The following is a 24,793-nucleotide window of genomic DNA, read 5'->3' as shown; positions in this document are numbered from 1 at the left end:
AAAAGTTCCTTTCAATCCTAAAATTTAATGTTTTATGAAATATGCACAGGGATATAAACTGTAAACAGTTTATGTTTTTTTTCTTGAATTCTTAAAAAGAAAATGGCATACCCTGTGTATAAAGGGAAGCCTCAAAAGTTCAGAAACTATATTTGAGTTCCTCAATTGACTGACAAGTTATGAACAGAAGGAACATGGAATGGCATAGCAAGGCAACAAGGAAATGAAAATGAAGTATCTTGCAGGGCTGAAGCAAGCTACTGAAATGCCTTCACCAAGAGTCATAAAAACCCATCTTCCTGTGCAACTTCTTTCTCCATCCTTTTGGCAAAATAACTCTAAAGTAAGTGTCAACATTTTGGGAAGAAAAAAGCCAGGAAGACCAGGAAGACATTGTAGATGGAACTTTTCCACACAGATAACCTGAACATGTTGTGTCTACTGTGCCACAGCCATGGGGCTGCTATAATCAGAAACGTAGGCCAATATGATTCTGCTATCTCCAAAGGCATTCTGTGCAAAGCTCTGACTCTTTAATCATATGTCTGCCTTTCCTAAATCAAGCTTTGATTACTCCTCTTTGAACAATTGAAACAGCCTCCTGATCATACTACTGGTCTCCATCCTCTTCTCTTTCCAGTCCTTTCTCCACAGGAGGCAAAATAACCATCCTAAAGAACAAGTCGGATTACAACACTCCCCTCTCTAAGAAACTTTTGTGGCTCCTTATTTCCCCTAAATCAAAATACAAATTCCTTAGTTTGGCAATGAAAAGCCTTTCGCAATCTACCTTCTCTCTCAAGCATTCTATACATCAGATAACTGACCCCCTTTCCAAAAACTAAATGGCATCCCCCATTGTGACCTCTATTCCTCTGTACAGGCTGCCTCTCTTTTTTGGAACACACACTTTCTTCACCTCTGCCTCTAAGAATCTCTACCTGCTTTACATGTTCAACTCAGATGTCATATCCTATGGGAGGCCTTTCCTGGTATCCCTAGCTGACAGTGTTCTCTCCCTCCCTCCTTCCCTTTGGGAGTTACTGCTAAGAACTATGAGTATAGGAATTTTTTTTATTTTATCTTTGTAATATAGGCTCTACACATAGTAAACTTTTTAAAAATTGTTACTGGATTGAATTGGGTTAGCCTTAAGATAAGGCTAGACATACAGAATGAAACCAAATCCAAAAGACTGAGCTCTTTAGTCCACTTAGGCTTTCCACTCAGTGGCTCTATATCCTACCACTTCAAGGTCAAAAATTCCTAGTGACAGTCCTGATTTTGCGTGAGCATAAAGTGTGGAAGGAGCCAGGTAAAGCTATTTATTGGTAGTTACAAGGGAACAATGGACATTATTGATTTTTTGGTTTAGGGTTTTTTTTTAGGTTTTTTTTGCAAGGCAAACGGGGTTAAGTGGCTTGCCCAAGGCCACACAGCTAGGTAATTATTAAGTGTCTGAGACCGGATTTGAACGCAGGTACTCCTGACTCCAGGGCCAGTGCTTTATCCACTACACCACCTAGCTGCCCCACAATGGACATTATTGGGCCATTGAGTCACTGACCCCAGAGCATGTTCCTCAAATATTCATTGCTAATATGTATTTAGCAAGGTCAATAAAAACCTAATTATGTATTAGTAGCTCTTCTAATTTCCAAATAGTTAAAAACAACCGAAACAATGGGATTAGTGAAAGGGACACATAGAATCCAACTTTCCTAACTGTTGTTGTCTCTGCCCTATTTAGTGTAACTTCACCACTCTTGAGCCAATTTAGTTGTACCAGGTAAAGATTTTATGATGAATGAAAAATAAAAGGATTGGCTGTTGTCTTTGTAACAAGGGTATGTACAGAGAAACACTGTAATTTTCCTTTTGTATTGGAAACAAATCTTGTAACTTTTTTCTGTATTGGGTCTGACCTTGGTCAGTACATTCTGGCCCTTGGGGGAAGGTGCAGTAAATGCCACCTCACACCAGATATTAACTTAAGCACCACTCTTGGAGTATGCCATAGATCCACCCCACTCCAGGTGTTTATTAAGCACTCCTTAAACTCCATAATTCCTCCCACCACAGAAGTGTATTTAAAGAAAGTTTCACCCCACCCTCCTCAGGAAAGTTTCACCCCCTCCTCTGGCCTTTTATCTTTCTATGTGCCATCTTTCCTTTCCCCTTCCTTTCCCTTCTTTCCTCCATGCTGGACCCCCATGGTCCCAGCTCCATGTGGAGCTCAGATCCATGACCATCTAAGCCCAGTCACTGCACTGTCTCATGGCTATTTCCCTTGTCTCCCTTTCTTAACTGTCTTTACTATTCTTCCAGTTCAGTTTAAAATCATCTCTTCTTTGTTTAACTTTACTATCTTCTTCTATAAACTCTCCTTCTTTACCTTGTTAAAGAACCTAACTTGTGAACTTGTTGTAGGAACTTGCAAACCTCTGCAGCAACCTGTTAATTAAAATTTATACCTTTTCTTACTAGTCTGGCGATTTCTTCACCCAAAATGAATCACAGCTGTCTGTCTGTCTGTCTGTCTGTCTGTCTGTCTGTCTGTCTGTCTGTCTCTCTCTCTCTCTCTCTCTCTCTCTCTCTCTCTCTCTCTCTCTCAGATCTCCCCACCCCAGCTGTCCCAGCTGCATCTTCATTAGAAGACTTTCTTAGTCACAGGTCTAACTTTCCAGTGGTAGTAATTACATGTCACCAGATCTTTCTAATCAAAGAATGACAGTAAGGTTGGAGTACAAAATGCTGAATAAGTCATAAGAACAAAAATGTTTTATCAACTCAAACCCATTGTCCTTCTCAGTTGTCTAAATATCAGGGTAATATTTTATTAGGTTTTTTTTTTGTTTTTTTGCAAGGCAAATGGGGTTACATGGCTTGCCCAAGGCCACACAGCTAGGTAATTATTAAGTGTCTGAGACCAGATTTGAACCCAGGTACTCCTGACTCCAGGGTTGGTGCTTTATCCACTGTGCCACCTAGCTGCCCCTGGGGTAATATTTAAAGGGACACATTTTGTCCACTTTCTCCTAAAGGATAATAACCACCAATATTTATAAATCAAATGAGCCATCATGTAAAGTGCTCTGTAAACCTGAATCTTTATATCATATAGCACTTTAAGGTTTACAAATCGCTTTATAGTACAAAAGATGAATCATAAACATCCTTAAATTTCCTTACTAATCTGTTATAGCTCTATCATCCATGTATTTATCTAATATTTTCCTAAACTTACTAATATTTTGCCCATTCGGCTTCTTTAACCAAGTTCTCTAAGTATATCTAGGATCTAAAATTGAAGAATCAAATTTTTTTAATTAAAAAGGGTCAAAGAGACCATTTAACAATCTAATACTGTGCCTCTCAGCTGTCCATCCCACAGGTGGAAGGGGAGATGTGACTACCCTCCACTCTCCTCCCATTAAAGATCTTTGTATTCATTGCTTTAGTTGGAAGAATACAATCATCAGATCATTTATTTAGATGTGGAAGGCAACTTAAAAATAATTTATTCCAAATCTCTACTTTATACAAATGAAGAGCTAAGGCTTAGAGGGGGTAAAGAAACCTGCCTCAATTTATCTAGATCTGGTCAGACACAGAGCCAAAATTCAAACATAGGTCCTCTACCTACAAATCTAGGAGGTTCCCCACGCACTGTTCTGCTACAGAATTTTGTCTTTTGGTATGCTTTATATCCTAGTAACCCCTACACCACAAATTTGTTGTTGGCTACAGTATGGGGCTTTTTTTTTAGTTTTTTGGGGGGAGTTTTTTGCAAGGCTATGGGGTTAAGTGGCTTGCCCAAGGCCACACAGCTAGGTAATTATTAAGTGTCTGAGATCACATTTGAACTCAGGTACTCCTGACTCCAGGGCCAGTGCTCTACCCACTGCACCACCTAGCCGCCCCTGGCTACAATATGTTAAGGTGACTTTTTGATCTTTTTTTCCACACAAAAATCATCAAATCAAGTCAACAAGCATCTGCAGTATGTCAAACATAATGTTATATATACATGCTAGAGATACTAAGAAAAATAAAACCAGCACCTCACAGACCTAACAGACTACATTCAAATAATTATATACAGACAAGATATATAAATAGAATAAAGTGGAATTGTCTTACAAGGCAGGCTGGGATCAGGAAAGACCTCCTTTGTTCTCTGTATTTTAGCTGAGACATGAAGAAAACCAGAGAAGCCAGAAAATGATCAAAAGAGGAATGAGAGAATTCCAGGCATGGGAGACATAGAGAAGAGGACACATGTAGGAAATGCTGTGAAGGCTAAACCAGTAGAATTTAGCAAATTATTGGATATGAGGAGTAAGAGAGAGTGAGGAATCAAGGAAGATACCTAGGTTGCAAGACTGGATGGCTATGGAGATGGTGATGCCTTTCACAATAAAAGGGAAGTTAGGAAGAAGGAAGGGTTTAGGGAGAAAGAAAAGAAGAAAAGAAGAAAAAATATATGGAACATCCAATCTGAGATATCCAATAGGAAGTTGTAAATGAGGAATGAGATTAGGACAGGACAAGTAAATCTGAGAGTCATCTGGTAACAGAGGGCAATTGAAATCACTGGAGTTGATGGGAACATCAAGCTAAATAGTAAAGAGGAATAAAGAAGAGAGTCCAGAACAGGTCTTTTGGGGTATACTGTAGTAGGGAGTGGATAGAGAGCCAGCAAAGAATAGTGAGTAGACAACTAAGAGATCTAGGAACACTGTCTCAAAAACCTATAGATAAGAGAGTATCAAAGGTGACTGATAGTGTTTGTTAGTAGCTATTCAGAGGTCAAGAAGAAAGAGGACTGAGAAAAGTCTATTAGATTTGGCAATTAAAAGATCATTTCTAACATTGGAAAGAACAGTATGAGTTGAATCATGAGATTGGAAAACAGACTGCAAAGACTTAAGAAATTGAGAGCAAGTAGACCTTCTCAAAGAATTAAATCACAAAAGGGAAGAGAGATTCTATAATGGAGTAAGGATGGATGGAGCAAGTGAAACTATTTTGAGAAGGAAAAAAAAACATGGATCTGTTTATAAGCAGTAAGGAAGCAAATTCAAGATTAGTAAAAGTGAGCATGATGGAACAAAGTGCTAGAGAAAATGAGATGGAAAATGATGGCTTGTGCATGTTGGGTTCACTTTGGCAAGGAGAAAGATCACATTTTCATATGTGACAGAGGAAAGATGAGATAGTGGAAAATGACAACCAAGAAATATGAGATAAGGAGGCACTCTCATCTAATAATCATTTTTTTTAGTGAAATATAAAGCAAGGTTCTCTGAGAAAAAAATCAAGAAGGGAGAATGGTTTGAAAATATTTTTTAAATCACTAAATTGTTAATAAGACCGTGATTTGATTAGGGAATCATAAAAGAATCCTCTTGCCAAAGTGAGGGCCCAGTTGAAATTATACAAACTGCAATAGATTCAGAACAATTTCATGATTTTCTTTAACTTCATTCAGTAGTACATATAGGAGTGAAGACAGTGGTTGGCAGAAATAATTCAAGATTGAAGCCTGGCAGGACAAAATTTGCAACAGGACAAAAGGTCAAGAAACTCAAGAGGAGAGAGAGGATGGTGGAGAATTGAACCAAGGGTTCAAAATGGGGAATTGAAAAGAGTATAGTCAGTATAGAAATGTTGACTTGGTAAAAGATCTAAAGTGTAGAAGACTCATGTAAGAATGAATAATAAAGTTAGGAGCTACAAAGTAGAGGGAGAGGTGGAATGATAGCACATCATAAAATAAAGGAATTTCAAAGTCTATAAACATGGAAATGGAGCACATATAGTTAATGGCAAGATCAAGAATATGACCATCTCTGTGTGGAACTGAGCTGGGGCACAGGATCAGGATTAAGAGAAATAAATTAAGGAACTGGGAAGCAAGGATATTTGAGGAAATATTAACAATATGTTGAAGGTTCTTAGAATGAGTGCAGGAGTTTGGGAGGAAAGAAAGTATGTAGGTCAGGCACTAAACTCATTGAAAAAGAAAAATCTGTAGATAATCATTACTAGAATTTTTTATTGGATGCCATTTTCTTCTGATCTCTGCCCTTAAAAGTTAGCATTTTTTCTGATTCTAAGATGCTATACCAGAGAACCTTCAGCTTATCCCAGACCAGTCACTGAAAAAGCATTTATTAAATATTTACTAGATGCCAGTCACTCTGCTAAATGCTGGGGAAGCAAAAGAAAGGGGAAAAAATTATCTCTACATCAAGAAACTCATATTTTAATAGGGAGGAAGTACACACAACTATGTACATAGAAGCTATACAGGAAAGTAATCTCAGAAGGAAGGGGTATAGTAAAAACAATGAAAGGCATCCTTTAGCATATGCAATTTGATAACGAATTTTTTTTTTAGTTTTTGCAAGGCAATGGGGTTAAGTGGCTTGCCCAAGGCCACACAGCTAGGTAATTATTAAGTGTCTGAGGCCAGATTTCAACTCAGGTACTCCTGACTCCAAGGCCAGTGCTCTATCCACTGCGCCACCTAGCCACCTCCTTGATAATGAATTTTAAAAGAAGCCAAGAAAGCTGAGAGTTGGAGAAGAAAAGTATTTTTTTTTGCTAGACAATGGGGTTAAGTGACTTTGTCCAAGGTCACACAGCTAGGCAATTATTAAGGGTCTGAAGTCAGATTTGAACTCAGATACTCCTGACTCCAGGACCAGTGCTCTATCCACTGCACCACCTAGCCACCCCAGAAGAAAAGTATTCTCAGCATGGAGAGAACCTGTACAAATACACTATCCAGAGTCTAAATTGTATGTAAGGAGCAGTAAATAGGCTAATGTAACTATGTTATCAAGGGTGCAGAGGGGAATAAAGTAGAAGAAGACTGGAAAAATGTGGTCTCCTTGCCAAGATAAACCCAAAATGCACAAGCCATCCTATTCAGGACTTCTTTCCCTTGCATAAGTTAATGCTTGCCATCCCCCTGGAATACACCAAGTTGCCCACTCCAAGCAAAACTAGACAGAACATGACATACATGTGGTTCAATTTAAATCATTTAGGTAATACTAAATTGGTTATTAGTATTACATGGATGGTACCAAGTACCTCTTGATATGAAAAATATGATACAAATTCTAGTGTTCTAGACAGAGTAGCTTTATTTTTCACAAAATAAAACATAAAACCAAATTCTAATCTAAAATGGAATTTACAAACTTCTGTTAGAGATAGAAAACTGTTCACTGTTGTCATTGTGATCATACCCACAATCAAATTGACATTAACCATATTCAAATAAAAATGGCAAAGGATAGCTCAATTCTACACCAGAAATTAAAATGAAAGCATAGGGATAACTAGGTGGCACAGTGGATAGAGCACTGACCCTGGAGTCAGGAGGACATGAGTTCAAATCTGACCTCAGACCCTTAATAATTACCTAGCTGTGTGGCCTTGGGCAAGTCACTTAACTCCATCTGCCTTGTAAAAAGCTTAAAAAAAGAAGCATAGTGTCTGTTTTCCTTTGCAGAAACATACACCAACAAAAGATGTCAAAACTTTTTGCCTGTTTGGTGTCTATTTTAGAAAAACATGGATTAATTATGGATAAACATAAAATGAAAGCAAATGGTATTCAGTTATGGTAACATGATAAGACTAGAAATGCTTATTACATCAATAAAAAGAATTTGCTCTTCTACTGCAGATCAGCACCTTTTCTACAGTTGGAAATCTTAGACAATAACCTTCATCACTGAGAATTTAAGTGACCTTCTTAGGGTCACATAGCTAATAAATATCTTCCTGAAAATCCCCTTTGGGTGAGATATTTAAGGCTCTCCTGCACATGAGAGGGTCCAAGAAAGAGGTGAAGGGCTCCAGATTGAATAATCAAGTAGTTTAAAAATCAATAATTAGTTATCAAAATGGGATATTCACATGGGGGTAATGTAGGGAGGCAACTAAACAAGATATTGGAATTCCTCAAAGACTCTCCAAAATCTCCATGTTAATTATAGAAATCAAACAAAAGGAGGAAGAATCATAGAGTATGTTAGAGCAGAGTGGCTGATATTTGGGGGGGTTACTCACCTTTTTACCGGACTCAGGTCCCAGACACCTGGGTGCCATATCAATACTGTTTTGGCAGGCATCCCAGGTATGAGAAGCTTTGTATTGGTCACTGTGGTCATGCCCCACTCAGTGTGCTTTTTTATTTACATTATTTATAACTATCATTGATAGAGGTTCATAATCTTTTGCTAGGAAATCCACATTATTCCTGGCTTAAGGGGTCCCCATTATGACTTTCCCCAATAGAGATCCCACAGTATCACAGGCAGGACTTGAACCCAGGTGTTTCTAGCTTCAAGGACAGCTTTACAGTCATCTACCAGAGTCAACCTATACCTTTTCATGAGAAAAGATTATAAAATTTTTAGTGTGAGCACTAACACCTCAGAAATCAGCAAAGATTATAATCAGGATTTGATTGATTGTTTTGTACATTTTTTAGACTACAGAAAATGATGGAGAAAATGTTAATAACAGATTAAATTCAAAAGTGTGATAAGTATACTTTTTTCTGGAGTCAGTTGTTATGCATTTACCAACACACTCTAAATGTGCATCACATTCTCTCTCTGTCTGCAGGAGAGGTATGTTAAATACAATACTTTTTGTTTATCTTTTGCTCTTATACTTCTTTTTCTACTTTCTTCCTATCTACTCCAGATCATCTATGTGGCAAGAAATACCAAGGATAACATAGTGTCCTTTTTCCATTTCCAAAAGATGCATAAAGGACTTCCAGGAACCTGGGAAGAGTATTTTGAAACATTCTTGGAAAGCAAGGGTGAGTGAGGTACAGAAAAAATCAGCTTCTCCAGTCCCTGAAGCAAGACAGTATTTCTTTTGCAAAGGAAACCCGCCCCCCAAGGAGATGAACACACCTGGACCCTGAAACTTGCTGGAGGATAAGTAATGAATCTTGTAAAAGTAGGAGTATCAAAGGACTTGAATATTATTTGGGGACCCCCTTCATTTCCTCTATAAGAAAACGTTTCAACTAGAGACATCATTTAGCATGAACAAATGGAACAATGGCAACAGGCAACATCTGATTCAAAATCAGCAACTTTTTAATTTATATTAATTTTTAATATGCAGCCATACTTTCAAAACTATACTAAAATCCTAACTTTCTTGCACATGTTTAATAAGCTGTTCCAAAGCAATGATTATTGAGAAATTACAACTTTGGGCCATATCATATGTTGCTTGTCTATGACTTGCCAATGATTTGAATTGTTTTAACTCTTTCAGGTGTGTAATTTTAACACTTGTAAGAAGATCCATCATGTCAACAATAGCTAGTAAATCTGATCTGTTATTTAATTACAGAAGGCAGCTAGGTGGCACAGTGGATAGAGCTCCAGCCCTGGAGTCAGGAGGAACTGAGCTCAAATCCAGCCTCTGGGCAAGTCACTTTATGTTTCTGTGCCTTATCTATAAAATGAGCTTTGCCAAAAAAGCAAACAAATGAGGTCACAAAGAGTTAGATATGACTAATCAACAAAACAGCAAATATTTATTATACATTTTGTCTATAATGTAAAATCAAATTTGCAGTTTTGTGTCTCAAGTCAAAATGATAAACCACTTAAGAATTTAATTTTTTTATATTCAAATAATAATTCAATACTTTTTCATTGCTTTCATAGTGAGTCCACTGACATATTTATATTCCTTTATTTCTTTAATACAGATGAATAAATTTGCTAGAATAGTGCCTTTCACATATATAAAGTAGAGACTATTGTTGCTATTGCTGTTGTTGCCCTTCATTTTCAAAAAGGAGCAGTGACATGATAAGGGTGATGTTCTGACTTGTGTGTGAATTGGATTTTAGTTCATCAGCCTCGTTCTCTCCTCCAGAGAGGTACTGGACTTCACTGATTCTGGAAAGAAGATATAAAAATAATCCTCAGTCCTTACATATTTGGTTTTGCTCTGATAACATATTATAGAAATTTGTTTTTATGAGCTATATTTGGTATAAAAAACATTTCTGCACTATATTTAATAGCTTTAATTTTCAAAATTTCTTTCTGCTTGTGCCAACAGTGAAGTTAATTCAATCACTGGCTATAGGAAGCCTGAATGAGTGGCCAGCATATGGGAGGCAGGCAACCTTAGGGACTGGCAGATTTGGAGTAAGGTTTCCTGATTGAGTCAAAAAATTATAATCATTCTCAGTACCCATGCATGGTGATCAATTCCAACATAGTTCTGTGGCACAGTAGATTATTAGTTCAAATCCAACCTCAGACACTGGATATTGGTCAAGGGAATCCTGGACTCAGCCAGTCTGCCTCAATTTCCTCATCTGTACAATGAGTTAATAATAGCACTTATTTCCCAGGGTGGTTGTGAGGATAATATTAGTAAAATGTTTTGCAAACATTATATAAATGCAACTAGCTTTATTATTATTATTACTACTACTACTATTATTATTATTATGAATTTTCTGCCATATTTCTCTGTCTGGTTTCTCATCCAGTCCTAGAAAAATTCAGGATTTCTGAAATGATATTCTTAATCATTCAAAAGATTAGTCCAACAATCCTCATCAGAACAATCAAGAGGATAGAGAATATCTAACATCCAATATATAATATGCACTTGGACAAACAACCCACATAGCTCATCCATCAGCATATATTTATAATGATGACAATAATAACATTTATGTAGTGTTTTAAGGTTTGAAATGTATATTACAAGGAAATGTGCATCTATAAATTCACACACAGATTTATATGCAGTTTTTAAAACTGTCCTCAGTCTTCTCTCTGAGAAGGTTCATCCTATTAACACTCCATTCTTCTGACAAAATTAGATGCAACTTTGCAATTGAAAGTCATATATTTCCACAGTCTCCAAAAATTTGAAGTTTAAAATCACCCAAGATGGAGAAAGGCGAGGGAAGAGAGGCACATGATAGGTGTGAACAACACCTGCAACACATTATAAATAAGTAATTGCATGAGAGTTGTTATGTAAACATATCATGAGAGAAATATTTGACCAGAAAAAAGCAAGAGGAATGATTAATGGGTAACTAATGAATAGGCCAATGATATCTAGTCAATGTCAAGAGATATAAAAGGATGCTTTTAATCAGTTTATTGAATAGCCCCACAGTATCATATTGAGTAGCTCCCCCAGTATCATATTTATAACAAGAAAATTAGAGCATAGAGGGTTTTATTGCCATGTAAATTAATAAAAGCATTCTTTACATCAATGGGATCACAAATTCATTGAAGTATCTAAGAAGATAAACCTCCTGGGTTTTTCCTAAACCACATCCATGTCTTTAGAGCTGTTCTGACTTCCTTAAGGAGCCTAAAGTAACCAAGCAGCACCAATTCAACCATCCATTAAGTATATACCTTATTGGACCAGCTTATGTATAGATGAAATAGTTAATCAATTACATAGCGTGATTTAAGAGATGTGTTCAAAAACATCACAGCCCCTGGGATGCCAAAGGACTTGTCAATACCTTGAGAAAAGTGAGCTGTGAAGAGATAAGATCAAAATCAAACATCTTTTGCTTTATGCTTTAGATGGACTCAGTCCTATTCTCACATAAGTATTTCAAACATTAAATCCAGTCAGTTGGTATTAGACAGACTTAACCACCAAGGTGATCAGGAGGTTAGAGTTAGCTGGACATTAAAACATCAGAAGCAGAGGTTTGGATGCAAGATGTCAGAAAGTAACAAGATGGTCAGAATCAAGATCTATGTTGAAAACGGAAAGTCTGAGGAAGTGGGGTCCACAGAGCCAAGGGACAAGGTTCAGGTCAGTTCCTAAATGATCCAGGAACAAACCATATACAACAAGTGTGCATGCCAAGCATTCTCTCTGCTTCTTATACCAGGGAGTAAGTAACAAGAGACATTATATCCTTAACTCATAACTAAGATAACCATGTTCCTCTCTATTTCAGGTCTGTGGGGATCCTGGTATGACCACTTAAAAGGATGGTGGGAAGCAAAAGACATTAAACCCATTCTCTACCTCTTCTATGAAGACATAAAGAAAATACATATTAATTTTTGATTGTGACTATATAGCTTTTTTACCTACCATTTCAATTTTCTGAAAATAATGAAGAAGGCAAAAATATAATATGTCACAGTAGATAGAGTGCTGGTCTTGGGAGTCAGGAAAATCTGATTTCAAATGCTTCCCCTGATTTACTGTTTGACTGAGGTCAAGTCAAGTCACCTTTCTAAACCTCCATAAATTCTTTGGATTGCAATTCTCTTTATGTTCCTAAAAACTGAGAACCTGGTTTTTTTTAGTAAGAGTAGCAACTGTTGATATTTGCCACATTAGAAATTATAATTGGTACTTTTAAATATTTGTCTAAAAATTACACATTAACTTGAATAATATAGTTTTACTTTTAAAAACTACATTTTCAAAAATAACTACATTTTCCAAACCAAAATTACAAGAACCCAAATAGAGTCATGAAAGTTGAACATGACTGAAACAACTGAAGAACAAAAAAATTACTATGGAAAAAAAATTTTGACTTTACAAATCCTGTGAAAGGGTCTTGAGAAACGCCAGGAATCCATAATCTACACTTTGAGAACCAATGATCTAACCTCATCTCTTTAGTTTACCTATGAAGGAAGTAATGCCTAAAGATAAAATAACTTAACTTATCCAAGGTCAGATCTGTATAAATTATTCATAAACTCAATGTGGCCTATATTACCTTGAATCTGTACCTGCTAAAATTTTTTTGTTTTACAGAAAATTAGCCCCTGCAAAAAGTTTATACAAATAAGGAATCCAATAAACAAAAACACTAGAAACAAAGTGTTCTAAAAGTCCAAATTTCTATCATCTTGAGAGGTATTACTAACTCACAACAAAGTATCATCCAGTAACAACTTCAATACACATTTCATCATGTATCTGCTGGGAAGAGAAAATTTATGACTCTTTCCCAGGGAAAATTCAATTCAATTTATTTAAAACATAGCATTTTCTCTTGGATTTATGCTTATTATAATTTCTCTTATATTTATGTTTATTTCTCTAGTGATAAGGGAAGGGGTTAGGCTGTCATACAGCTTAAGAGGCATATGTGTGATAGACAATATTTCTCTTGTATTTATGCTTATTATCATTGCTGTCCTTTTTTCATGTTTAAATAAGTTCTAAATCTTGATCCTTCAAACCCTTTTCTATGACTTTTCATTCTAACTTATGAATGATGTAGTAATTGTTTATATCCTAAATTTCTTAACAGGCTACTATTCTCCACTATTATTATTCACAGGATTTTCTTCTTATCTTTTTCCTTCCCACTCTTTTTGCCTCTGACCCAATGTTTGTCTTCTCTTCCAGACATACTTCATAACTTTTCCAGGGGAATATTATGGGGCTTTGTGTTTCCCTTTATTGGTCAAGAGTAGGCTATGTACCTGGCTTAGAATGAATGCAGGATCTCAATATTATATTATCTTCAACAGAAGTTTTTGGCAATGATTTCAGGCATTCCATTCACCTAACTCACATTAAGGCTCTACTACCTTCCCCAAGAATCTATGAACTCCAATGAAAATCCCTATAGAGGTTTACTTCTTTAGACTTAGTCAATAGGAGGTGTCAACCACTGGGACATAACTTAGAAGTTTCACAATACCAGGAATAAGAAAGCTCTCCAGACTCCCTCAGAGATATGTTCTTGAGGTCACTGACTCCAACAATGAACTGCTTCTCAGAAAATTCAGAAAAGGCTTCAAGATTTGAAATACAGCTCATGGGTTAGAGTAGATAAGCAGCTATGGATGGGGATCTAGTGTTGCTTTTTAGCCTGTGACTGTCTATGCTATGGCATAAATGATAGTAATGGATAAAGCTAATCTAAAAAACTGCAAAGTACATCAGGAGTCAACACGACACCACAAACAAGGATGCCTTGAAATTTATGCAGGTCACTACCTCAGATGGAAAATCTTCTTTTGTGTTTCCTACTGAAGCAATTGCCAATGGAAAGAATGACCAGCCCAGGAACTATAAGAGGGAGTAGATTAGCCAATTTAGGGTAATGGTAAATAAATCATCTTGGAATGGAGACAGAGAATAATAAATAATAATAATTGGCATTTTATTGTGCTTTAAGGTTTACAAAGCACTTTACAAATATTATTATTATTATTACTATTGATCCTCACAATAGGTCCTAATCATAATTATGATCCCTATTTTCAGATGAGGCAACTGAGACAGACAGATTAATGGCTTATCTAGTGTTGCACAGCTACTTCTGTTTTTCAGGCAGGATTTAAACTTAGATAGTACAGTAGATAGAATATCTAGTTTGGAATAAAAAAAATTTGAATTGAAGTCTGGCCTCAGACCCACACTGATTATTTAGCCTTGAACAAATCCCTTAACTCCTGTTTGCTTCAGTTTCTTTATCTGTAAAATGAGAAAAATAATAGTACCTACCTCCCAGGGTTGTTCTGAGAATAAAATGACATAATAATTGTAACACATAGAATAATGTTTAGCATATGATAAATTCTATATAACTATTCATTATCATCACATTACTATTATTATTATTATTATTATTATTATTATTATTATTATTCCAAGCAGAGTATTCTATCTACTGTGCCACCTATTTGTTAGCTAAAAGGTCAAAAGAAAAACCTCTACTTTGATATCTTTTTTCTCTTTAAGTTTTTACAAGGCAGTGGAGTTAAGTGACTTGCCCAAGGCCACACAGCTAGGTAATTATTTATTAAGTGTCTGAGGCCAGATTTGAACTCAGGTCCTCCTGACTCCAGGGCTGGTGCTCTATACACTGTGCCACCTAGCTGCCCCTTTAGAATTTAAGTTTCAACAAAATTACAAAGTCTACAAAATAAGCATGAACCAAGAATCAGAATCTTGCTTCTGATGAATTGGTATTGCCCAAGATCTTTTTAGTAGAATTTCTTGTTAGAAATCTCAGCTATTCTCACAACTAACTTGGACTTTCAAAATAACACATAAGTAGAACCAATAGGTTTATAAAGAGATGCATCACAATTGCCATGATTACTGCTCTGTTGTTATGCCAGCTATGATATTTGATCTTAATGTAGAATGTAGAAGTTCTCATTTTTCCTTCCATTTTTCTCTATAGCACCCCAAGCAAGAAATTAAGAAGATGATGAAATTCCTGGGGGAGAACCTGGATGGAAAAGTTTTAGATAAAATTCTCCAATATACTTCATTCCCTATAATGAAGAAGAATCCCATGTCAAATTATACATTCAATCCTCTAAGGAATCATTCTGTCTCTCCATTCATGATGAAAGGTAATATATATGTTCTTTACCTATGAAAATTAAGTTTCTTTATTAATATCAATGCTTTAAATAGGTATAGGGAAGGAAATAAGCATTAATAGCAACAACAACAATAATTATAATTTGTTTAGTTGAGTAGTTGTATCCAATTCTTCATGACCCCATTTGGGGTTTTCTTGGTAAAGATACTGGTGTGCTTTGGCATTTTCTTCTCCAGCTCATTTTAGGGATAAGGAAACTGAAGCAACCAGGGTTAGGCAACTTGCCCAGTTTCACACTGCTAATAAGTTAAGTATCTGAGACTGAATTTGAACTTGGTCCTCCTGATTTCAGGACTGGAACTCTATACACTGCATCACTTAGCTATCATCATCATCATCATCATCATCATAGCAACAACAACATTTTTATAGCAATATATCAGTGCAGGCACTGTGGTATGTACTTTAAATTTATTATTTCACTTGATTCTCATAACAACCTTGGGAGGTACTATTAATATTCCCATTTTACAGATAAAGAAACTGAGGTAAACAGAAACTAAGTGACTTGCGCAGGGTCCCACAGCTAGGACGTATCTAAGGACATATTTAAACTCAGGTCTTCCTGAATCCAGGACCAGAGCTCTATCCATTGTGCAGCTTCTAGTGCATACCATGTGGCCGGATCTGTATTCAGCACTGTACTGGTGATTTCACTGGTGAGGGAATCCTTACAATCAATGCAGCTCAGCACTTTTTCCAGCAACTTAGCACAATCAATATATGTCCCAAGGACACAAAGTCCCAAGATCTTCTTTGATGTGGAGGGCAACACAGTATTCACTACCCCAATAGGGTACTCAATATTTTAAATATCAATATTAATTCAAAATCACTTTTCTGACTTTTAGATTAGAGATAGAACAGTATATAAAATATGATTTCCTTGAATGAAAACATTATTTTACTCCTAAATTATTGATCACTTAAGGCCACTGAAAAGGGACACTGAAAATGATGCTTAATGATGCATCCATGAATAATGTCTAATGCGAGGAAGGAAAAGAGGAAGGAGGGGAGGGAGGGAGGAAGGAAAGGAGATAAGAAGAGAGGGAGGAAGAAAAGGAAGAAGGGAGGAAGCAAGGAAGGAAAGAATGGAAGAAGGAAGGGAGGAAGGAAGGAGGGAAGGATAATTCTTTGAGCATTAAAACATCTCTTATTAATAAACTGTGTTCAGTACATGGTGGCAAAATTATATAGAGCTAAATAGCATTTAACCATTAGAAGTGCTACTACCCAATTACTCAACACTTTAGTTCATTCATTTAAGTCTTGTTCAACTCTTTATGACCCTATTTGGTGCCTTGTCATTTCTTTCTCCAGTTAATTTTAGAAATAAAGAACTAAGGCAAACAGGGTCAAGTAATTTGCCCAGAGTCACACAACTAGTAAATATATGATGTCAGATTTGAATTCATTAAGATAAGTCTTCCAGACTTAAGGTCTAATACTCTATACACTGATAAGTTCTGACTCTATACACCTGGATATTCTATATGCCTAAACACTCTATATACCTAGATAAGTTCTGGCTATTTCTATACTTACTACAGTAATTGTATGCTTCAACCACTATCTGGTGGGGAGCACCTTAGGGAAAATGCCAAGCCTTCTACTTTATCCCCCAGCTCTTCCCCTTTTGTGGGTGGCAGTGGCTCACTGCATCATTCTGGACAAGGGGAGGTAGGGGTTAAGTAGGAATTTGTCCAGTTAAATTCTTGGCTCAAGCCCCCCACCCACAGGGAAAACTGCACTCTCATCCCACATCTGTTGAATCTCAATAACATTTATAATACAAAAGTGTCATAATAAAATCAACCATATGTCACATGTGGAATTTAAGAAAAGGATAAACTGAGGAAATTCTCTAAGCAAGATTTCTTTTATTAACAGGGGCATGCAACCTGACAATAAAATGTGGGCAAACCTTAATAAAGCATGGCACCACCTCTGCCCAGAAGACCTCAAATCAGAGGTGCAACCCCTTTTATAAGAACAGAACAAATCATATTACTGGCCAGCATCACAGGATTAAGAGCTCATTATTGGCTACATCAAAGAAAGTGGGCATAGCCCACATATGTGATAGAAACCACATCTCTCTATCTCTGAGGATTTTCTGCTGCATCTGAATTTACTGATAGAGACCCAGGTATACAGACTCACTGGCACCTGAGAAATAGATAAGAGCACCTTAATTTCTAAAGATGAGAGGACAGTTAGTCCAGCTTCTTAAAAATAACAGCAAACCTTGCAGGAAATGCTGAGATAATATTTTATGAGAATATTGAAAATAGAGTTTTTCTTTTACTAACAACGATTATAGGAAAGCTTAAGCCTTTGATAATCTATCTTCAAAGAGAAAGAGGATTGAACTTTAAATGAATTTCTTCACTCAGAGACACAAAAGACTTTAGATTTACTACATAGAATATAGAAAATGATTACGAAATAAAATCACTTAATAAAATCAAACAAAATACAGGATTACATAATAAAATCACTTAATAAAATAAAAAATAAAATACAGGATCTGAAAATAGTTCTCATATAAACATGGTTTAATTATTTTTCATATTCAAAATAAAATTTAAAAAAGGAAATAAACCTAAAATAAATTAACACAACTTCCAGATTCAGGTTACCTCCAAGTTATCTGTAAGCATTCCCAAATCCAGAGGTTACCTGATTCATATCATTCAGATCCCTAGATTTAGGAATTCTCATCCAAGTATCCTCAATGTTTAATTTTTAAAATGGCCTCAGTGTCCCTCCATTAGTGTATTCATGGCCTGACAAAGAGTCACAATCAAATCAGATGGACATCTCAGGAAACAAAAGCACCTCAGCTTATTTCTGGCTCACCCAAAAGAGCAGCAATCAGCAACTTAGACTCAGATGATAACTCCTCTAGTCACATTTCCCTTTTGCCGTGTTCTATGCCACCTTGCTTCCAGCCTCTCCTGGATCACCATTTACCCCATGAAACTACTACTCTTCAAAAGCATAGATAGACTCATCATTAAAAGTATCATAGGAAAATGGCTATAGAACAAAGATTTTTTTTATCTCTTCTCCTTGACTCACCTTTTCTCAAAATTCATTCTCAAAAACTCAAAATAACACAAAATAACTTCTCCCATCATGGCACTTCAGCTGCTCCATTCCAAAGCCATTCAGCTCTTTCCATACCTCAATATTAAGGAGGCATCATTGTACAGAGGAAAGCGTATTCATTGTCTCTAGAGTCAAAGAATGTATTTAAAATCCAACCTGTGACAAGATATTTATCCTCTCTAGGGCTCTGTTTCCTCATCTGTAAAATGAAAAATTTAGACCAAATGGCCTTTGAGGTCCCTTTCAAGTGTTGGAACCTTGAACAGCCTCATCTTATAAGTGCCAAGTCAAAAGAAAGGGTTCATTGCTCATTTCCTACTTCTCCCCAATGAAGGAATTTGACAAGAGTTTCCATGCTCAAAAAGTAAAGCATTAAGTGGAAAGTAAAACAGTCTATCCTTAATTTGCCTGCTAGTTAAGAAGGTATATAAGTAATAACAATCTCCAGTTAAGATTCCTATTAGGTCAAATAATTAATACTTCTTCCTTCTCATTACAACATTGATACCTAGGACTCAATAAGTTTTTTTTTCTTTTTCTTTTTTTTAGATTTTTACAAGGCAAATGGGATTAAGTTTGTAAATATAAGCAAATAGATATGAAAAGTACAAGAACTTTATTTTTCTTGAAATCTTTAATAAGTTTCCTATTCACAATTTTTAGTCTTTCTATGCCGTCCAATACTGCATTTCTCATGCATTAATTCTTTATTCACTCATGTTGACTCAAAAATGACACTCCTATTATATATATATATACATCCAAAGAATTATTTTCTGCATGAATTTTTAAGTAAAATTAGTAAATTAGTAAAATTAGAAAATGAGTAAAAATCTATTTAAGTGGCTAGCAGTTAGTTGGAGCTCCCGACGCCGCCGCCGCCGCCTCGGCTCCCCGGCTGCGCCCCCGCTGCTCCCGCTTGTCGCCGGCGGAGCTCCGAGCCACTCTGCGCCGCAGTCAGCGTGGCCCACAAGCAGATCTACTACTCGGACAAATACTTCGACGAGCACTACGAGTACCGGCATGTTATGTTACCTAGAGAACTTTCCAAACAAGTACCAAAAACCCATCTGATGTCTGAAGAGGAATGGAGGAGACCTGGTGTTCAGCAGAGTCTTGGGTGGGTTCATGATATGATTCATGAACCAGAACCACATATTCTGCTCTTTAGAAGACCTCTTCCAAAAGAACAACAAAAATGAAGTTTATTTGGGTTCTTCACTTAAATTTTTTTTCAAACTATGTATATGTGTGTATATATGGTAGTATTCAGTGAATACTTGAAAAAAATGTACAAATCACTCATCCATACCTGTGCATGAGCTGTATTCTTCACAGCAACAGAGCTCAGTTAAATGCCACTTCAAGTAGGTTGCTTTACAATGTTTAAGATACAATTTTTCTCTAGTCAATTTTCTCTTTAATATAAGTGCCTATTTGACTTCTCCTTGAATTACATTTGTTTAATAAAGTTCATATGTTACATGTAAAAAAATCTATTTAAATAAAAAATGCTGACATCCTATAAACAAGATTCTAAACTTTAAATGAACAAAAGTTTAAAACAGAGGCAAATGTGATGGCAAAGTGTATAGAAAACAGGTCTGTAGTAAGGAAGACTTGATTTCAAATTGAGCCTTAGATGCTTACAGCTGTGTGACCCTCAACAAGTCAGTTTACTTGCCTGCCTCAGTTTCCTTAAATGTAAAATGAGGTTATTAATGCTACCTACCTTCCAAGGTTGTGGTGAAGATCAAATGAGTTAATTTTTGTAAAGTGTGCACAGTGACTGGCATATAATAGGTGCATAATAAAGGCTTGTTTGCTTCTCTCCCCCAAATAAAAATCAGCATATTTTGAATCTTGAAGTTTAGCATATATTACTATTAATGAAAGCTATTTCATGGCTAATAGTGATATTTAACATTTTTATATTGCCATGCTATGGGTTATAATGAAAAATAGAAATGACAGCACCAGCCAGTATGAGTAAGGTCAATGAAGATCTTATGAGCTAGTTTGTATGAGCCTAAAGGTATTTTTAGCCCATGTACAATGTTGTTAGCTTACTATACCTGATTATTTTCAAGCATTTAAATATCCAGAAAGCATTTATTAAGTATCCACAGTATAATTTATATTATACTCTATGATAGACATCCTATACCATGCTAGGTGCTAAGAATCCAATGATAAAAGCAAGTGTCCCTGCCCTCAGGGAACTTTCACTCTAACATGGAAATGTACATGGAAGTAAATAAAAAAATATGCTAAATAAATATAAGCAACTTCTTGGGGGGCACTACTAGCTGAGACACTTAAGAAAAGCTTCATATAGGAAGAGACACTAGTTGAATAAATAACATGCTCTTAGAGAAAGCCCTTTCCATGTTTTGGTACTGAAGGATAGATTTTTTTAAAAATTGCATCTTTAATGATTAGCATGATAGCAACATAATCTTAGAGGGTCATGATAAGAAATCTAGGGTCAATTCTAGACCAACTGATCTGTTTCGTCTGCTTCATCTCCTATAAAAGAAGACTGATAACATTAACCTTTCTCATTGGGATAAGATGCTAGAATGGAAATAGTTCTGACTAGAGTCAAAAAACTTTAAATCCTGCCTCTGTCACTAATTAATGTGCAACTGTGAACAAGTCACTTAACTGACTGCTGGTTGGACTAGATGAATTTTAAGGTGCCTTTGGGTTCTCTCTAATACTCCTATCATTATTATCATAAAAACTCCACATGCTGCTGAGAAGAAAGGAGATAACAATAATTATTCACCTTAATACAACACTTGAAAGTTGTCAAAGTATTTTTATATATTATTTCATTTCAGTCTCACAAAACCCATGAGGTAGGGACTAACAGTCTTATTATCCTTTTTTAAAAAAGAGAACTGAGGCTTAGAGAGATTAAATAATCTGTTCATCATTATATGTCAAGTGTCAGAGACAGGATTTGAACCTTTGTCTTCCTGCTAATTAATATTTCATTGCTGTATTTTAGGTATAGTTGGAGACTAGAAAAATCATTTCACTGTAGGTCAAAATGAGAGATTTAATGAAGACTATAGGGGGAAAGGATGGCTGATAAAACACTCTCTTTCTCCATGGAATACTAAGTAAGAAAATTTGAAACTGAATCAAAATGATAAAGAATTTTTGTACTTACCCAAAGCTTTTAAGTTGAAGAGACTGCCAATAACTATACAATATTCTCATAATAATGGTTTAAAATAAGGAAAAGATTTAGGATCACTTTTCTGAACCCTTTAAAGATTAGTTTCTGCCAGCTCCAATTACCCCAGGAGTTATTTTATATTTTCTTGCCTCTTCCATAGATAATTAATATAGGAACATTTCTAAGATACTACTCATACTTAAACTGAATTTAGTATATTTCTGGCATGTTATATACATATATATATATTCATTTATATTTCTATTTCTCCCATATTTGATTATACTTCCATAATTACAGTCTACCAAATCATATATAAAAGCTATAGATTTCCCAAAATAAGTCCCCAAATGAAAAATATAGAAAAATAGTTTAGAAAGCATGATGACTTTTGCCAAGGCACTTTCTAATCTGAAGGAAAGATTCAGATTCCTTGGTTCCCTATGTAGCAAAAAAATATTTTACATAGACAAACTCATCCTGATACTTAAGTATACTTGTGTCAAGTCTAATTTTGCCTCTACTTCTTTCAACTATTGGTTCTAGTTTCACCTTCTAAGGCCAAAAACAATGAATCTATTCCCTCTTCGTTAATCTTTCAATGACTTGGAGCGGGGCAGGATTCATATCACCCTGAATTCTCTCCTCTCCTCAGGTAAGACATCACCCTCTACTTCAATGGATCCTCATATAAGATGGATTTAAGGATATTAACCATTATTGTTGATTCCTTTTAATATTCTTCAGCTTATTGATAATATCTCTAAAATGTCATGCCCAATTCAGAAGTTGCCTGACTAAAGCAGAAGACAGTGACTGCCATCTTTTGGAAGCCTTATCTGTCTTAATGAAGTCCACAAATGTAGGAGCTTCAGCAGCTGCCATGTGCTACCAATCATATTGAGCTAGAAGTCTACTAAAATCTGATATATCCAGGAGGAGAATTTATCAGTCTATGTTATCCAGGTCTAATATAATGAATATGAAAGTTAAAATATGACAATCAAAAACTCCATTTCCTATCTACCAAATGCAGAGCAACAAAGAACTAATTCAGATATCTGGTCATTTCTCCTTTATTTCCCATTTAATCTAACCCTGCTAGAATTTCATGAGGCCTTCTTTCTCATTGAAACTATCAGAATTTTCATCCTCATATAAACTACTATTTGAAAAATATACTCGGGGCGGCTAGGTGGCACAGTGGATAGAGCACTGGCCCTGGAGTCAGGAGTACCTGAGTTCAAATCTGACCTCAGACACTTAATAATTACATAGCTGTGTGGCCTTGGGCAAGCCACTTAACCCCATTGCCTTGCAAAAAATAAAAAGAAGAGAAAAGAAAAGAAAAATATGCTCAGTTTATCTTATGCTTACACATCTAAATGGTACAAAAGGCATATGTGTTCGGTCTGGATACATCCCAAACATAGTACTGAAATACAAAACCAGCTTTCAAATTCATTTACCTGAGGGAGGCTAAACCATATGTATAATGTAAATAATATATCTAACTAATAGGAATCAACAGGAAAGAATCATTTTCCAATGAAGAATGAAATCATGATTTATTTTTCTCTTTACAAATCTAGTATGAAATGAACTGTCACAGTCTTTTCCATCTCTCTCTCCTCCTTTTGCACTTGGGTGGCCTGGTTCAGTCCCTTTTCCCTTCCTACTTATACTATTGTAATAGTAAAAAAAGAATCACAGAATATTACAACTGAATGGGAACATAATGAAAGCTAATCCAAATCTAGTAAATATACAAGTAAAGAAACTAAAACTTACAAAAGTAAAATAATTTACCCATGGTCATATAGCCAGTATATGGAAATTTTAGGAAACACTAGGAAATTCAAATACAGATTTTTCAGAGACTCTGGAGTTCTGTTCTTTATACTATACCACAATTCCTGTCCTGAATGCCTATTTCTAGTCTATTCTTTATTTAATCCATCCTTCAAATCGCCACCAAAATAATAATCATATCATATTAAATCTTATACTTATAGTGACTAGAATTAAGAAGAAGAAGGATTGGGGAAGGTTTCTAGTAAAAGATGGGATTTTAGATGGGACTTAAAGAAAGCCAGCAAAGTCAGTAAGTGGAATAGAGGAGTGAGAGCATTCCAAGAATAGGTGGAACAGCAAGAGAAAATGTCTAGACCCAAGGCAGAGTGTCTTGGTCATCGAACAGTTAGAAGGCTATGTCACTGGATCAGAGAGTACATGGCAGAGAGTAAGGTGTACAAAAACTGGAAATGTAAGCTGGAGCTAGGGTATTAAGGACTTAGATTGCCCAGGAAAGCATTTTGTATTTAGTTGATCCAGGAGGCAATGGCTCTATAGTGAATCGTTTACAAACTCTACAATCCATTCCAACTGAACTACTCTCCAGCCTACATCCTTTCCTATCCCATCTCCATCCATTTTCCTCACTGTGCTTTGGAAGTTTCTTCCCCCAGGTACTTCCATCCATTCATATACATCCATCTCTGAAAGGCACCACCTTTCAGATACCACCTTTGTCATAAAGCCTTCACTGAACTCATCTTATCCCCTCCTACTCACACTCAGAGAGAAATCACTATTTTTTCAAATTTCTCATAGCATTTCTCTCTCATATTCTTCTCACTGTCCTAAACATTAGTTATTTGTGTACTCATATTTAGTTCCATTTGATTAGAAGCTCCTTGAAAAGATATGTGTATATATATATATATACATATATATATATATTTATATATTTATATATACCAAAATATTTATAGCGTCACTTTTTGTAAGGAGAAATAATTGGAATCAAAATTGTCCTTTGAAAGAATAACTGCAAAAGAATTAAAAGAGAATACTTTGATATTACAAAGAGCACAACTTGAAAGAAGTTATATAAAGAGACATGCCCACTCAACCCTTTGCAAAGTGTGATACTTTGTACATATTTTCACTGAGGTTTTTATCAGTATTGTTGATGGGTTTTTTGCTCTTTTTCTTTAAAAATATTATTTGTTACATGGGATAACTCTTTGGAAGGCAGA

General features: G+C 35.8%; 1 protein-coding gene and 1 pseudogene across 1 annotated transcript; both read left to right on the top strand.

The window, feature by feature from the left end:
• The first annotated feature begins 223 nt into the window (after positions 1–223).
• On the top strand, positions 224–21,595 carry LOC141491327 (sulfotransferase 1C4-like). The gene is made up of 5 exons (XM_074192167.1): positions 224–343; positions 8,737–8,857; positions 12,026–12,118; positions 15,237–15,413; positions 21,579–21,595. The coding sequence occupies exons 1-5, from the start codon at positions 224–226 to the stop codon at positions 21,593–21,595; spliced, it is 528 nt and encodes a 175-aa protein (XP_074048268.1).
• Positions 18,891–20,051, top strand: LOC141491528 (cyclin-dependent kinases regulatory subunit 2 pseudogene; annotated as a pseudogene).
• Positions 21,596–24,793: the final 3,198 nt, after the last annotated feature.

Source organism: Macrotis lagotis, chromosome 6 (genome assembly GCF_037893015.1).
Source record: "Macrotis lagotis isolate mMagLag1 chromosome 6, bilby.v1.9.chrom.fasta, whole genome shotgun sequence".
NCBI classification, from domain to species: Eukaryota; Metazoa; Chordata; class Mammalia; order Peramelemorphia; family Peramelidae; genus Macrotis; species Macrotis lagotis.
This window is presented reverse-complemented; position numbering and strand designations above follow the sequence as displayed.

What these genes read in the sequence shown, in the direction of transcription:
- LOC141491327 (XM_074192167.1), top strand. Translation starts at nt 224, where the DNA reads ATGAAAATGAAGTATCTTGCAGGGCTGAAGCAAGCTACTGAAATGCCT. An exon ending in TTTGGCAAAATAACTCTAAA is followed by an intron (nt 344 to 8,736) that starts GTAAGTGTCAAC and finishes TATCTACTCCAG; the next exon opens with ATCATCTATGTGGCAAGAAA. An exon ending in CTTCTATGAAGACATAAAGA is followed by an intron (nt 12,119 to 15,236) that starts AAATACATATTA and finishes ATTTTTCTCTAT; the next exon opens with AGCACCCCAAGCAAGAAATT.